Source organism: Nilaparvata lugens, unplaced genomic scaffold, assembly GCF_014356525.2.
Source record: "Nilaparvata lugens isolate BPH unplaced genomic scaffold, ASM1435652v1 scaffold5823, whole genome shotgun sequence".
Taxonomy (NCBI): domain Eukaryota; kingdom Metazoa; phylum Arthropoda; class Insecta; order Hemiptera; family Delphacidae; genus Nilaparvata; species Nilaparvata lugens.
The window spans coordinates 1-18,078 of NW_024091603.1; the positions used below are offsets into that span (position 1 = coordinate 1).

An 18,078-nucleotide genomic window follows, 5' to 3' on the forward strand; every position below is an offset into this window, starting at 1 on the left:
CAAGATAAACGTAGATTACCTATAAGTTGCGTACAGATATACGCGCCGCGAACATGAGCAATTCACTTTTAATCAGCTGTATTAAAGCTTTTAAAGTATTGCATTAAATCTTTTAATCAGCTGACTAATCTGTATTTTTACAGGAACGGTAAGATACACTTAGACCATTTATAGTAGACACGGCCAATTGTATATTCATAGTCTACTAAAATCGTGAGCCAACATCTCTACTGCCAAATTCGCCCACGTGACGTCACACCGTTTGTTGTGTAATGTTTGTGGTGTTTAACTTACATTGTTTTGGAACAATGCTTGTTGTTAGCTTGGTTGTGACGTCAATATGGGCGATTTTTAGTGTATGTTGGCTTCAGAGGCTAGACTTCCCAGCGTGTCTACTCTATAATTGGCCTAAGAAGATACAGATATAAAAAGCTTGGCATCAGCTGATTGAAAGTGAATTGCTCATGTTCGCGGCGCGTAAATCTGTACGCACCTTAAGATGTAAAAGTTTTAGTATATTCAAGACACAATACAAACCATCTCTCGATATCTCCACAGAGTACAAAGCACTTCTTCCTTCTTTGTGATATTTCATTGAGACAATATCGAATTGTTTTGATATTTGCAGACCAACTTCGAAATCGATTTTTTGTCGGAGAACGTGTACCCTCGTGCAGTGATATTAATTCTTCCTTGAGATTGTTTTTAACAATGAATTATCTTGATAATTCGATTGTATGTTTAGAGATGTTGTGGTATTCCGCCATAATTGAAATAATACGATGTTGACACCTGGTTCTGTAATTTAAATTAATTCTTGAACAAATATATCGTGGTATTGACAACATCATGTCTTATTCTTTGAATTATTTTGAATTTGAATATCAATTCATTTATTTTGATTTTCCTGCAGACTTTGAATATCGACTCAATTATTTTGATTTCTGTGCAGACGACTTCAAAATCGACTTCCTGTCGGACGACGTAGATCCTCGTGCGGTGACAGCTGGTGTTTGGGTCCGAGGGAGAGAGAATCAAGTGCCACTCACTCTAGGGGCCAACGGGGGGAGGGGCACCTTCACTGCCATGCATGTGCATGCATCAGGTGGGTTCACACTTCTCAACCAAATATTCATTTATTCCATCATTCATTTATTGCATGATAAAACAAATACAAATGTGGATTGACAGCCAAATATTGGTGAAAAATCAATCTTAGTCATCACATAATTGAAACGAAAAAATTAAAATTTAAAATTGAAACATTCTATAGGAGAACCAATCAGAGGTTGAGAGGAGCCTTTACTATAGTGACACTCACGTTACAGTGTAATGTCGGTGGTAATGATATAGTGAGGTCCACGTTATAATGGCAGTGTTTGACTAGCAAGGCTATTGCTATCCTTGTCTATCATCAACAAACCGGATCGCGCTATCTCTTTCTCGCTTTGCTCTGTTGCCAGATTGTCTCTCAACAATGTAGAATTAATAATATATTTTATCTTAATTATGAATAATTGAAAATATATTTTCTTGCTTGATATAATAGAACTGATTATTTTAAACTAGAATTGCAGTTATAATTACATCAATAAACCTGTATCAGCTACCGTCTATAGAAGGCATCGACAAGACAGAGGATCGGCAACGTTTACAGCTTGATCCACTGTCATCATAACGTGGACCTCACTATAGAACTGAAAGGGCACCAAAGGACTCGCATAACGATGGAGCTATCTGCTCCCCTCATGGCAGACAAGCAGACTTCATAACGTGTTCGTATGACTTCATAACGTGAATCTCGTTATATATTTGAACAGATCATAGTGTTAGAGTGTTTAAATGTTCTCTTTCCCTCTATTATATTATTATTATCATTTATTTTACAAAGGCGACTTTCTAGAAGTATTTTAAGCCTAGGTGATGATGATGGGATGAATGATAATACAATGAAGGTAGAGTTATGAATGAATAGAAATTATAGGTTATGTTATCCACTTGAATTGATTTGAGTCCACTTTTCAGTGCAGAAAATAAGTAAACTAGAAATTTTGAGGTGTAAGTGCACGTCCAGTGTCAACATACCTATTATCAGATTTTTGGTTGGGATCGATTTAGTATGTTATTTTGAGCACAAAATACACAAAATTAAACGGCGCTCACTATTGTTTTTTTTAAAAATAGTTCAAAGTAGCACAATTTTCCATGCATTTAACCTATGAGTAGCAGCCATTTGATTATGAAATCATCAAATTATGATATCCTAATCTGAGTTTTCTAACCCAAAGCTTTTCCTAACCTAAACTTACTAACATAACGATTTTCCTAACCTAAAGCTTTTCCTAACCTACAGCTTTTCCTAACCTTAGCTACTTATGGTTGCTACGTATAGGTTAAATGCATGTAAAGTTCTGCTATTTGAACTTAGTTATTTTAAAAACAATAGTGAGCGCCGTTTAATTTTTGTGATTTGGTGCTCAAAATAAAAATACTAATCGATCCCAACCAAAGATTGATGACAAGTAGCCTATGTTGGCACTGGACGTGCACTTTAGCAATTTTGAATTTGATTTGATTAAAAAACAAATATAACAGAATGATCACATTCACTAAACTCTCAGAACTTGAAAATATTGAGTTATGGAGAAAATTTTGACCAGAAATAAAACACGACTAATTCACAGGAGCACAGCTGTTGATAGAATATCAACGTTTCATGTTTCAGCCTCCAGCTGAATTCATAAATTCTGGCCCCTGTTTCATAAAACTTAGAAGTCCTGTATAGAGGAACAGCTGATTTTATCGGCTATATTGAGCATGTAATTGGAATGGTGATTCTCCTGTATCACGTGACTCATAAGTTTTATGAAACAGAGCCCAGGTCTATTCTCGAACAAAATATACATAGGTAAATCTTGTTCCCTAATTTTTGATGGATGAATTTGATTTAATAGTTAATTTGTGTGTTTCGCTTGCAGTTGAGTGTGTACAATGAGGAGGAGATGGTGAAAGGGTCACCCATCCACATCCGTGCCATGCCTGAGCTTTCCACATCACCTACACCGGAATGGAGCCGTGTGCTGTCGGGTCCATTGTCGAAGTTTTGGTTAGCAGCATTTCCAGTTTTCAAAACTCAGTTCATTCTTAGATAGTTATACCATAGAGAAACAATAGCGTAAGTAGATATCCCATGGTATAGGGAGTTTATGTCGCAACTTTTACTGTTATCTCAAGCCGATTACTGTCGATTATTGTCAATTTTTACTGTTTGTTTGGGGATACTGTATGAACGGACAAATTTGAGAGACTACCAGCGTCACACAGCTGCATAGGAGAGAACTACGTGAACTATCGGCTTGGGATAACAGTAAAAGTTGCGACATAAACGCCCTATATCATGCGATATCTACTTATGATATCGTTTCTCTATGATTATACCTACATGAGCCCTGGGGTTTCTGATTAATTATTAAAGTTATATTTCAAAGTTTTTTCTTCAATAATAATGCCTACATGAGCCCTCAGGTGCCCATTTGATTGATTGAAATTATTTTGATGAAAAAGACTTAGAAATTGTCAAAAACCACAGATTTCTAAAAATCACCCAGATATTACAGATTTTTAAATCTGTGGCTTCTTGACAATTTCTTAGTCTTTTCCATTCAATATGAATAATTACCACAATATCAACTTCTCAACTACACAAAAAGTGATTGAAATTTAACAGTGTAATTTCCTCATATTCCAGTATCAGAGCACTACCCCCGTGAACAAAGCCGTAGTGCGTTCGTGTGACGTCAGCACAGGTAGAGCTCCTAGACCAATAGAAACTATAGCTGATATATCAGTTAAAATCAACGAATTTTTATTAGGAGCCCTACATGTGCTGATGTCACATGAATGCACTACGGCTTTGTTTACGGAGGTAGTGCTCTGATACTGGAATATGCGGAAATTACACTGTTAAATTCCAATCACTTTTTGTGTAGTTGAGAAGTTGATATGGTGGTAATTATTCATATTGAAAGCAAAAGACTAAGAAATTGTCAGAAAACCACAGATTTAGAAATCTGTGGTTATCTGTGATATCTGTATGATTCTCAGAAATCTGTGGTTTTTGACAATTTCTTAGTCTCTTTCATTCAAAAAATTTCAATCAATTAATTGGGAACCTAAGGGCTCATGTAGGCATTATTATTGAAGAAAAAACTTTGAAATTTTAACTTCAATTGATTAATCAGACACCCCAAGGCTCAGATCAGTCAATGATTCATCGAAAATATGATTCCCTTGAGATCTTATGAGACAATTCACACTCATCCGGGCAATCCAGTATGAATAGTTTCATTAGAGATATACTCTCATTGATCATTGTACCAGACATGTCCCATTAGAACTACCGGGATAATTTCATTGGAACCACCGGAATGATCCAATTAGAACTACCGGATGACATTAGAACTACTTATGGGAATAATACCATAGAGAAACAATAGCGTAAGTAGATATCCCATGGTATAGGGCGTTTATGTCGCAACTTTTACTGTTATCTCAAGCTGATTACTGTCGATTATTTTTAGCTTTTTACTGTTTTGACCACAAACCACTCTTGGTCTCTGACAGCACCATATCACGCATGCGTTAGTAACGGTTTTTTCCCGTTCCATTCAGTCAGTTCTTCGAATGTAACGTTCTTTGTGATGATGGTTACCGAGCACCGTAACTGGAGCCATCATTCCATTTTGATTTGATGATATTATTATCCAATAATGATTTATCATTAAATTCGATATAATAATCAATATATTATCATTATTTCATGCAATAAAAGGAAGAGTACTTTTCATAATAATTATAATTAATAAATATTTACGGTTGTTATTCAACTAATGTTGAACTAAGTCAGCATATTGTCATCTCAAAGTAAAATCCCAACCCCCTAACCTATATTTTCACCTCTGAAATATCAAAAACCATAATTCTATCTGCACCCTAGCCCTTTCTAGCATATTGTACTTTTAAAGCAAAAACCTAACCTGTCTATCCTAACCCCCTAACCTATCTTCTCACCTGTGAAATATCAAAAACCATAATTCTACCTGTACCCTAGCCCTTTCTAGCATATTGAAATTTCAAAGCAAAAACCTAGCCTAGCCTCATGAAACATTATTGATATAACTTGAAAAAACCTAACCCCTAACCCTCTCACATCAATACTTTGGATTTCAAAGCGAATCCTAACTCCCTAACCTATTCTTTCATCTTTGAACAACAAAAACATAACTCTACCTGGACCCTATCCCCTTCTAGCATATTTCAATTTCAAAGCAAAAACCTAACCTATCCTTATGAGACTTTTTAAATAAACCTAAAAAACCTAACCCTCAACCCTATTTTGTCAATTAGTTGAATTTCTACATGATGTGGCAACCTTGCAATGCGTGAAAGAGATAGTGACATCTGCTTTGTTGAATGATACACAAGGATAGCAACACCATTGCAAATCACACATTGCCATTATAATGTGGACCTCACTATATATACTCAAAGAATACTTTTGAATAACTATGTGGTAGCTGTGACCGTTGCTGGCCGTTATTACTCTGTATCTGAGACAAAGAGAAGCTGCTTTTTGACCGGGTCATAGTGTATGAACGGCACAATATGAGAGACTACACGTCATAAAGCTTCACAGAAAGAACTACGTGGACTATCGCTTGAGATAACAGTGAAAATTGCGACATAAATGCCCATTACATGGGATATCTACTTATGCTATTGTTTCTCTATGATAATACTCTCTTGGTCATTATAGCAACACTTTCACTGATTGAATGAAAAGGACTAAGAAATTGTCAAAAACCACAGATTATTGATACTTAGTAATAAGTTTTAGAAATAAAGTTTCTAAGTATCAATAAATCTGTGGTTTTTGACAATTTCTAGTCCTTTTCATTCAATATGAATAATTATACCACATAATTACCATCACAAGTGGAAACATGCGAACACTGAGTCATGAATACAGAAGTATGGGCAATTTTTTATTTGATTAAATTCATGTTTTGAAGAATTCATTGTAACGAATGATAAATTGATAGGAGCTTATAAATATGTTCTAATTCAAATGAAATAACTTCTGAAAAAAATAATGATGGATAAATACCAATTATTGTTGACCAAGAACTCAGTACATCCACATTCATTCAACTAATTCTGTATTGATAAAATTATAATCATTTTTTTCTATTGATAATTCATCAACTGATCATCAATAACTGAAAAAAGTCCTTCATTTCCATGAATTTAATAATAGAATTATATAAATCAAAGTGTAGGTCATATCTAAATTCACAAAGAGTTCGATTCTTGTTGGCAAGAAAGATGTTATTCAACGCAGAAATCATTGTATTTTACTAAAAGATAGGATAAAAATGAATAGTCTCTTTCAGGGGGGTTTTGACAACCCACAAAACTCATTTTTCATTTGAAGAAATATCGAAAAGGTGCAAAGGTGTAAGGACCTTATCAACAATATCAACTACACAAAAAGTGAAAAACTTTCACTGATTGGAAATGCTGCTGATTGGAAACTTTTCACTGACACCTTTGGAAATCCTGCTCCATTGAAGGGTAAATGAGTATTTGAACTTGTATTCTGATGATGCCTTAATGAATCGGATATACTTTTAATGGTAGTTGTGGATAGTCATCCCAGAGTGAGAGGTATCAAAACCTCTGTAATATTTCTCTCCTTTTTGGTGTCAGGTGAACTCAAACGGAGCACGCAGCGGCCTCATCGAAGTGATAGCTTCATCTCCAACTGGCCGGCAACTGGACTGCCCCGTGCACGAGCAGGATGGTGTGTACTCGGCCACTTTCCAACCAGACGAGCCAGGGGAGTGGAGTATAGCTGTCAGGCATAGTGGAGAGCTCATACAGGGTGGACCGTTCACATGTTTTGTCTTCGATCCTAATGGTGTCAAGGTATGTGAGAAAACATGATAAAGTGGTCTTGATTTTAAACGTCTATTCCAGCTACTATTTATCCATTTATTTTCCAGCTACTGGGCAAAGAAACCCCATCTATAGTGAGGTCCACATGTTTGGTTTCCAATGATAATTGTTTTCACAAAATTCGAATTCTTTGTTTTGTAGAATGGCCTACCAACTCTGGCAGACAACCTTTATGTTATGTCAAGTTTTTGTCTCATGTTTTTTATTTAGCACAATCATTATCTTAATTATATAATTTTTAATGTTTATTTTGTAACATGATTGTAGTCTTATTATTTTTATTTATATTGAATAAAGGCATTTCTATCTATCATCTATCTATCTATATAGTGAGGTCCTCGTTATAATGGCAGTGTTTAATTAGCAATGGTATTGCTATTCTTGTCTATCATTCAACAAAGCGGATAGCGCTATCTCTTCCTCGCTTTGCACTGTTGCAAGATCGTCTTTCAATAATGTAGAATTAATAATTAATTAACAAAATATTTCATCCTAAGTGAAAAAATTCATTGTGAAATTATTGAGAAATATAACTTCATGCTTAATAAAATATAATTGATTATATTGAACGAGAATGAACAGTTAATATTACATCAATAAACCTGTATCAGCTACCATCTATAGAGGTCTTTGACAAGACAGAGGATCGGCAACGTTGTTCTCCTATTTTTCTCCGCTGCCATTATAACATGGACCTCACTATCGTACTATTACCTACATAAGACAGAGATATTTTCAATTGTTTTGGTTGTAGTCTAGAAGCTGTGTTTCCACGTGAATATTCAAAACGTATCCACTTTCTGAAGCTCTTTATAGTTCTCTTTATTTCTGAGCTCTTTATATTTTTCTTTATTTCTGAAGCTCTTTATATTTCTCTTTATTTCTGAAGCTCTTCATATTTCTCTTTATTTCTGAAGCTCTTTATATTTCTCTTTATTTCTGAAGCTCTTTATATTTCTCTTTATTTCTGAAGCTCATTATATTTCTCTTTATTTCTGAAGCTCTTTATATTTCTCTTTATTTCTGAAGCTCTTCATATTTCTCTTATTTCTGAAGCTCTTTATTTCTCTTTATTTCTGAAGCTCTTTATATTTCTCTTTATTTCTGAAGTTCTTCATATTCATATTGATTTCTGAAGTATTTAGGAGAGAAATTCATTTCTCATTCTCATCTAAAAGTAAGTGATATTCAAATATGCACACAGAGAAACACAGTTTTGTATAAACAAAAAAGTCTTTAGTCATAAAAAACAACAAAAAGCTCAACAAATTTTTATAAAAATTATCTTGGTCCAATACAACTACTTGCAAGTATTGTGAATTAATAGATAATATCGGGGCATCGAGCTTCGCTCGTTATTTATTTATTAACTTTTGATAAACCGAACACAATTCTTTGAAATGATTGGGGAAGGACTAACAGGCACAGCCCAAAACTGTTTCCTCCCCGAATTTTGATTTATACACTATAAATATTCCAGAAAGTAGGTTATGTTCCACACGCTTCAATCCAGGTTCAATTTTCTGTTCAAACATTTGAAAACAAAAAAAATATAATTTAGATTATTACAAACCAAACTGAATAAAAAAAACCTCACTAATCACTTGAAAGTGACAAATAATGATCAACTTTGAAAATTATGATATACTCTAGTTTAGGAGGATTATCATGACGTCATGTCAACAAATCATATTATGTTGATCAAGTCGATTAAATTGTCTAGCTAGATAAAATTTCTCGCTGATTGATTATGATTACACAGCTGGAAATAATCCTGTCTCTCTCCTACACAGGCACACGTTTTTTTTTATCGAGAGATGACGAAATTATCATCTGTTTTCCAAGGATGAATTATCCTTTCAATGTCATTCAGCGTGCTTTCCTAAGGATGAGACCTAGTTCAATCGAATTTTTATGTCATAAACCTACTATGTTCCAAATTTCATGAAAATCGTTTAAGCCGTTTCGAGATCGTGTTTGAACATCAAATAACCAGATATAGAAATAACGAGATATAAAAATACAGAGATTGCTCGCTTAGTATAATAGGATAAGATTGAGATGAAATGTAAGAAATGTTGTCAGTTCCACATAATTCATTTGAGCCAAACTCAAAGTTTTCATTGCACATAGGGCATCATCATCATTATAGTGGTCAGTGGATCATTTTCTATCAGTAGTTTTTCTGGTTAGACTGACAAGAAAATACCAATTTCGAGTCAAAAACCAGTAACATTATTCCAACCATCATAGAAAATACAATTTTTAAGTCTAATCATGGAAAATACCACTGAATTTGATGCCCCTAGTGCAATGAAACATAAATTTCGCTCAAATAATTCATGTGAAACCAGATACTAACAAGTAATAAGGTAGTATTTAACAACATCTCCTCCATTTCACATCAATGTGGAGAAATTTCCAGAACATCTCTGTTCATGGTGTAAATGTTAGATATTGAATAAATAATACTCTTCATATCAACCATCTTTATTTTGATACATTCAAGACTAAACTGTTATTAACGTCCTGGTAGCTAGTGTATTGAATCATATGATAATAATAATAATCATCTGTAACAGTAAATATATGTTTTTCAATTTATTTTTCAGCTGCTGGGCATAGAAACCCCAGCCATACCAGAGAGTATCTTCAACTTCGACATAGATGCTCGAGGCACTGGGGGTTTGGGTCAAATAGTAGTGGACATAGTACAAGACAGGCACTCTCTCCCTCATACCATTGAAAGGATAGGAGATGCCCTCTACCATGTCTCACTACACACACACAGACCCGGAAAATACAGGATTTACGTGTATTTCAACGGCAATCCTGTCAAAGGTACGTACAATCATATAGTGAGGTCCACGTTATAATGGCAGTATTTGATTAACATTGGTGTTGCTAACCTTGTCTATCATTCGACAAAGCAGATAGCGGTATACTTTTCCAGCTATTTATTTCTACATTGATAGATACAGTAAAATTCTCAACTATGAATGATTGGGGGAGGAACAACAGGCTTAAAGCCCAAAACGTACGATTCGACAATTGAGACAAGTTGAAAACCAAATTAAATGGAAATATTTCACTAAACCATCACTGAGAACTGGAAAATACAGCTACGCACCTTTGCCAAATCGTGAGTTGATATGAAGAAATATTATGATCTACAGTGCAGAAACTTGGACGCTGAGAAGGAGAATAAGAGGAGGCTTGAGGCATTGGAAATGTGTGATAGGAGAAGGATGGAGGGGATCAGTTGGAGGGATAAAGTTACAAACGAGGTGGTGTTGAGGAGGGTTGGGGAAAGAAGGAGTCTGCTGGATGTGATAAAGGGAAGAAAGAGGAGGATGCTGGGACATTGGATGAGACGCAATGGTTGTTGGGGATGCCATGGAGGAGACCATTCAGGGAAGAAGAGGAAGAGGGAGAAGAAGATACAAAAGGTGGACGACATCAAGGGGGGGATGAGCTACTATGCAACGAAGCGACTGGCAGAGAATAGAGGAGAGTGGAGAGCTGCTGCCATATAGAAGGACCTGCTTACGAGCAGAAAACTACAGACAGACAGTATCAACATAATCAACTTTCTCCAATCTTTTTCTAGAATTATATTTATTGTGATCTCTTATCTTTCTATAGGAGCGTTAATGACACCAGAAAAATTGAAGACCTCCAGTTATTATGTACTGAAAATATGATAATTGCAGTCCATACAATATGACAATTATTACACTTTGCAATTCATCTAGTAAATAATACCATAGAAAAACAATAGCAAAAAACAATAGAACAATTAGCCTATGCCATTGTTTTCCTATGGTAATGCCATAGAGAGAGAAATATAAGCAACATGAAGCTATTGCATGAGAAACATTTAGTACCTTCCAACAAAATGGGGTTATAGAATGAAGTAATAGCATCAGCCAATGAGAGCCTGTTGTGGGCGCGGCCTTGTTCTAAGCAAGGAGAGTTTACTCCCACCTGATTGGTTGACAGAGTGAGACGTAGTAGATCGCTCTGCTGAATTTGAAATTCATCATCTGATGAAAAGTCAAATGTGTGTGTTCATGACGCATAAGTCTGTATGCACATTAATTGTAGATAACACTGTATAATCTCAATGTCAGACAATATAAAATTATTATTAATCTCAAATTCTAATGCTATTCTCCAAAGGTTTTTAGTTCTATACGTATAAAATGTTAATTCTCCTTTCAATCTTTTGATTATTGTTCTTAATTTCATAGGAAGCCCATTCCCGTTGAGAGTGGTACGAGGGAACAAATCAAAGCAGAACGTCTGAGTGAAAAATACAGCAGTGATCGCCATACTGAACGTGTCATATCTAGTGAGTTAACAAGAGTTGTATTGAATTATTTATACAATACAATTATTGATTGATACAATAAGTACATCATCAAAATGATAGGGAGAGAGAACATGAGGTAACCTTGTGCTATTCCTCTCCCAAATTTAGATAAGGTTACTAGTCTACATGTAGTCCGAACTAGGTTGAGTCTTGTAGTTGTTCACTTTACAAAATTCTCAGTCATTAATAAATAATAATAAACAAATAAATGTTTATTCCCCCAAAATACTAAAACTACAACATCAATTACACAAAATATTAGATAGATTACAATTACATACAATAGTTAGTTACAAAAAATTATTATAATGTGTCCTCTACTTTTACAGTAGACCTCTACAGTTTTTTCTGTGTGGAATTTTTTTTTCCTGTCATTAATTATTAAAATAATTGAAGGTCAATTATTATTCACATTAAAATCATTATTTATCTTATGAATTTTGAAATAAAACTGAGGATTATGCCCACATCAGCTTCTTGCTTAAGCATGGTTAATGGTAAGAGTTAGGGTGATTTGATGAGATGATCAAGCGTCCATGCCTACAGCAGGATTCGAACCCATGACGAGGTAGCGCTAGAAGACTGAAGGGTGAAAGGCTTAAAGCTGGATTTGCACATAACAGTATTTTGATACAGAACTTAGTATTGATGCAAAACTTATTGATACAGAGCACATCTAATATACAACTCATTTGATACAAAACGTTTGATACGGAGCTTAACATTTGATACAAATCTGATACTCATCTGATACAGAGCACATTATTTGATATAGAACTCAACTCATTTGATACAAAACTCATTTGATACGGAACTCATTTTATACAATACTCATTTGATACAGAGTACATTTGACATACAACTCATTTGAAACTAAACTCAACTCATCTGATACGAAACTCAACATTTGATACAAAACTCATTTGATACGGAACTCATTTTATACAAAACTCATTTGATACAGAGCACATCTGATACTGATATACTATCCATTTGATACAGAACTCAACTCATTTGATACGGACCTCATTTTATACAAACGCATTTGATACAGAGTACATTTGACATACAACTCAATTGAAACTAAACTCAACTCATCTGATACGGAACTCAGCATCTGATACAAAACTCATTTGATACGGAACCCAGTATTCAGTATTCACTTTTCATTCAGTGACAGTGAAAAGTAAACATATATTCTTATTTATTTCTAATAGGTATCATTCATAACTCCTCTTATATGATAATGAAGTTTAAGAAACAATTTGTAAGTTTTATAGAGTGGATATTGATGTTTTGGAACTCTTACATAATTGAAGAGACTTGAAAATCATTTGGAAATACAGTGGATTTTTTAAAAATTTCTCAAGTCTCTTCAAACAATTTGTGGTTACGAAATTATTATCCTATTCCAATATCTATTTATTGAATAGAGCAAACAATACAACAGTCGGAAAAGAAAAAACAGGCTATTGCCCAAAAACTTCTTCTATTTCCTGATTTTGTCACAAATTGGCCAATATTATGTAGGTTATGTTCACTTCAATTTCAACACCAAATCATCAATCTGAAAATATAAATCAGAATAAAACAAAGAATTTCAAATTTAGATAGATATTGGATGAAATCCATTTACATTTTTACAAAAACTGATTCAAACACTTTCTCTGACCCAAATTTTCCTCTTCACTACAAAAATTTCAAAATTTCCAGACAACTACCACAACTCAGTGACTCGAGTCACCTCGCCTCTGCTGGATCGAGTCAGTTCGCCAGTGAACTTGACTCGAGTCAGCTCTCCAGTCAACTTGACTCGAGTCACCTCGCCGTTGCTCGACCGAGTCAACTCACCAGTCAACCTGACTCGAGTCAACTCGTCGAGTCCGCTCGGTTCGCCTCTCCGCTCGCCGACCTATCGTCACTCTCCAGTGAACGGGCATTACAGGGGTACCTCACCCCTACATTCCCCAGCTCGCCTTGGGGTTTCACAACCCCAACACTAGTATCGATACGTCGTCTAATGTTAGAGGTAAGTGGGGATGGAATGGTTCGGAATACACCTGATACTATAGGGGCTCTCCTTTAATTATCCTGCTTGCTAAAAGACGTTTATTTTCTGATAAGCAGTTGTACCATAAATGAATCTTTAAAAAAATCACGCAGTATTAGCATATTCATGTCGTGAATAAGTTGATAACTATAGTGAGGTCCACGTTATAATGGCAGTGGAGAAAGATAGGAGAAAAACGTTGCGGTTCCTCTGTCTGTCAATGCATTCTAAATACGGTAGCTGATACAGGATTATTGATGGAATAAATATTAGCGGTTCATTCTCGTTTAAAATAATCAATTATATTTTATAAAGCAAAAAATTATATTTTTCAATAATTACATAATTAAGATGAGATATTTTGTCAATTAATTATTAATTCTGCATTGTTAAAAGACGATCTGGCAACAGAGCAAAGCGAGAAAGAGATAGCACTATTCACTTTGTTGAATGATAGACAAGGATAGCAATACCATTGCTAATCAAACACTGCCATTATAACGTGGACCTCACTATAGTAAATTAATCGGAATATATATATTATCATAGAGGTAAGACAGTATAAGGCTGGTCAAACATCGATTAGTCAAGATAAGACTAGTCACGTTTAGTCACAATACTTCACATTATTGCTTATGGAGTCATGTCTAATGCAATGACTAATCAGTGTGTTGCGTCATAAGCAGGAATGTGAAGTATTGTGACTAAACGTGACTAGTCTTGTCTTGACTAATCGGTGTGTAACCAGCCTAAAGGTGCGTACAGATATACGCGCCGCGAACATGAGCAATTCACTTTTAATCAGCTGACTATATCTGTATTTTTACAGAAACGGTATAAGATACAGATATAAAAGCTTGGCATCAGCTGATTAAAAGTGAATTGCTCATGTTCGCGGCGCGTAAATCTGTACGCACCTTTAGAAGATATCCCATGGTATATGTTGTTCATTTTTCAAATTTGTGAAAAAATGCATGATTTATCTACTCATTCAGCATGTTAACGTCTTATATTTGTCATGATTAATAAGTCATAAGTATGTTTTGTATTTTTATCCCTATTACTTTGATTGCAGTGAGTACTAATTATCATAAAACCCGTACAGATTGAAGATTTAGCATGCAATCATTTGATTTGTGTAATAAATAACTATCATGAATAAGTCATTATGCATTGACATTAATTCTTATTAGTTTATCGAAATGAATAGACTCTAGGTGATGGAATATGATAACGATTGAACAAGTGATTTTTGATATGAATAACGTCTTGTATAAATTCAGAATAACATCATTTTTCATTATGTATGGAGGTATTTAATTAAGTGCATTACCTGATATGTCTCATGACAATCCAATAGAGGTTCAATTCAACTAATTTTGATTCATTCTAATTGAAAGGTACTAATTTATTCAAAATCTGTGTTATAAATCCTAAAACCATTTGTACAGTGTTCTCTAATGTCTAACCTGCTAATGAATTAATCTTGCAGTGTCGACAATGTTGTCGAATCTCAGTCAAAGGCGAGATTCGTGGGATGCACTTGTTAAAACACAAACAACTGTCAACGAAATCGGTGAGTATTATCAGGAAAGCAAAGGATTGGAAACACGTTTCAAAATGCACCAAACAGCACAGAATACTATATGTATCCCACAATGAGTTGAAGTAGTGAATGGATCAAGCATTTCCTGAATAAATAAGAAAACGAGCAATTTCACTGAGAAACATGAAGCTCAATTTAAGGTATTAAACGTGAGCCACTTGGGGAGATATCATGTGCATTTAATATCTAATGAGCGTTGTTTCAAATTTCCACAAACTCTGAAACAATTTGCAATGCACCTTTCCATATTCGAGAGTGAAAAAATTATGTGAACTCGCTTTAATTTGTTGTAATTGAAGCATGATAGATGGATTGTTACCTGGATGAGAGAGTTGTAACTTGTAAAAAAATATACAGGATGGGTGTTATTGTAAAGGTGCGTACAGATATACGCACCGCGAACATGAGCAATTCACTTTCAATCAGCTGACTATATCTGTATTTTTACAGAAACGGTAAGATATAGATATAAAAAGCTTGGCATCAGCTGATTAAAAGTGAATTGCTCATGTTCGCGGCGCGTATATCTGTACGCACCTTATGGTGCATACATACAGCATATATACAGCCTATGGCTAGGCCTATCATACTGGAGCTTACTGGTTTACATAGTCTGAAATATGTTTTTGATATCGCATGAAATTCAATTTAATCTCACCGCACTTCAAACAAAAAAATGGAAAACTTCAATTAAGCTAGGAATCAATAATCACTCTTTAGAAAAACATAATTACCTTCTTAATGATTAACATTACAAACAGAATCACAAATAACGCTGTTCACTTGACATCATTCATAATTTTGTAAATTAAATTCATATTTTCTAATAGTACCGTAGATTTATAAGGTTTGTACAAGTTTACTTTAACTGTAATAAAAACAATAGCACGATCAACTAATACAACAGGATATTTATGTATTTAGAAGGCATGTACGTATTGTGTTTATAATCATCAATGACTCATGTAAAAACATTTTTGTAGATAATATTGTGATTGAGACATTCACATCTTGTGATTAGGTTTTTGAATTCTCATAAGTTTGCATCCTCTGAATAGTTATTGATAATCTATACAATAATATCATAACTAAAGCAGGATTCGCACATATTTAATCAGTGAGGTTGACCGGAACAGTGAGAATATAATTCCTATAAGTTCAAATGGACTATTCATACACGCTCGGCCGTGCTGAGTGAGAACAGACCAATCAGAATTCATGGAAATTATATCTTCACCGTGCCGTATATACTTCACTGACACTAATTAATGTGGAAATCAAGCTTTAGACGGACCTTGAGAACATAACCAAGAGCTTCTTTGCTTGGTTGACTCGTTGATAATATTTGTAATTTTTAATTTATTCCTTTTAGATGCAGAAGTGAGTGGAGATGCTCTCCATCTCATTCCAGTGCGTAGGTCTGCCTCTTTCTACATCAATTCTGACGCTCCGTTGAGTCAAGTTACTGTCACCGTTACATGTGAGTATCTCATTTAAATATTCTATTGTCAAATTTAAATTTAAATACTGCGTTCTGTGTCCCAAAGACTTTAATTGATTTCCTTTTACACGTCTAGTCTTCATTCATCGCTCAAAGATTAAATTTGTTAGATCATCTTGATCTACACAACTGAATTACTATTACATTCAACGATATCCTTAGTTAATAGTTAATAATGATGATATAGTTAATAGTTATATCTCAAGTCAATAGTTAATTCAATTCAGTTCAAGACAGTTGATTCATAAATCTACACAAGAAGTGATACATGAATATGCCACAAAAATATGTGAGGTTTGAAACTCTGCTTTCTCTATCTTTCAACTTCCTCCAAAATCTCGTAACCAGTGATTTACTGGTTGATTAACTAAGTGATTCGAACAAATAATTCCCATTCATAACATATGAAGTAGTAATATTGTATATTTTAGCAGTACACATGGAAACTAGTGTAATTTTGTAAGAATTGGCAATTGAAAAACTCTCTTCTCTGTTTTTCAGCTCCTTCCAAGATTTCGTTACCAGTGAAGTTGACAAAGACAGGCAAACAGATACTCGTCTACTTCACAGCCTCTGAGATCGGAGAGCATGTCATCGATATAAAGATCAATGATATGAGAGTTCATGGAGCTCCTTTCAGGTGAATTATCCATTATTTTATTCAAAATTATTCTATTTAATTCAGATAGTAGAAAAGTCGTATTGTTTACTAGCAGGTAACCCGTGCTTGCAAGGGTGTATTTTGAAACTTGACTAACTGAAATCTTGATGTAATGGAATCTTGGATAATTGAAAAAATGCCTATAACCATTCCCGGTTGATTAAGAATCTATAAGGGAAATTTCAAGTTAATCAGTCCAGTACTTCAGACATGAATATGCGTTCAAAATAATTTCCCTATCCCGTACGTGTGTAAGCCAGTTCTTTCCTTTATTATAGTATAGATTACATTCTCTTCAATAGAATGAAGAGCGAAAGATTTAATTTACAATGAATATGGTGACTTGAAAGACCCTTCAAGGACCCTTTTTAAAATTATTTAATCACGACATGGTTCGGCTATACGATGCCATTATCAAGGCATTATTTAATAATGACATCATATAGCCGAGACATGTTGTAATAAAATAATTTTTAAAAAGGTACTTAGTTTTATTACATACTAGCCATCAGGCTCACTTCGCTCGCCACATCCGTCCAGCCAGGGGGCTCCGCCCCCTGGACCCCCGCCTGAATCATCCAGTCGTATAAATTAGATTTGGAACCGTTTTTGGCTTATAAGCCTGTGGTACTTTTCTGTAAGTTGTGTAACTCTGAATGATTTGATAAATCCAAAAATGAGATCAAAGGGCTCGCTTCGCTCGCCTGCACTTTTCGTTTGAGCATGCTTTGACAGCTTATCTGACTTGAGCGTACTTTGACAGCTAAACCCTTGTACTGATTTTTTTCAAATATGTTTCCATCAATTATTGAAAAAGGGGAGAAAAGGCAGAATTCGGTGAAAACGCAGGAAAAGCTGAGACAAAACG

At 34.6% G+C, this 18,078-nt stretch overlaps 1 protein-coding gene across 2 annotated transcripts; it reads left to right on the forward strand.

Annotated features, from left to right (window-relative positions):
* The first annotated feature begins 3,057 nt into the window (after window positions 1-3,057).
* LOC111063159 (filamin-A-like) lies at window positions 3,058-17,184 on the forward strand. 2 transcript variants are annotated; one of them, XM_039444941.1, is made up of 8 exons: window positions 3,058-3,106; window positions 6,769-6,987; window positions 9,630-9,858; window positions 11,271-11,371; window positions 13,106-13,421; window positions 14,935-15,018; window positions 16,421-16,528; window positions 17,051-17,184. In XM_039444941.1, the coding sequence occupies exons 1-4, from the start codon at window positions 3,068-3,070 to the stop codon at window positions 11,324-11,326; spliced, it is 543 nt and encodes a 180-aa protein (XP_039300875.1). In that variant the 5' UTR covers window positions 3,058-3,067; the 3' UTR covers window positions 11,327-11,371; window positions 13,106-13,421; window positions 14,935-15,018; window positions 16,421-16,528; window positions 17,051-17,184. The 2 variants fall into 2 exon arrangements, with proteins under 2 accessions (XP_039300875.1, XP_039300876.1); XM_039444942.1 differs by lacking the exon at window positions 14,935-15,018.
* Window positions 17,185-18,078: the final 894 nt, after the last annotated feature.

Coding starts and splice junctions, on each gene's coding strand:
- LOC111063159 (XM_039444941.1), top strand. CDS start 3,068: ATGGAGCCGTGTGCTGTCGGGTCCATTGTCGAAGTTTTG. Junction 3,107..6,768: donor GGTCCATTGTCGAAGTTTTG/GTTAGCAGCATT, acceptor TTTTGGTGTCAG/GTGAACTCAAACGGAGCACG. Junction 6,988..9,629: donor TCGATCCTAATGGTGTCAAG/GTATGTGAGAAA, acceptor TTTATTTTTCAG/CTGCTGGGCATAGAAACCCC.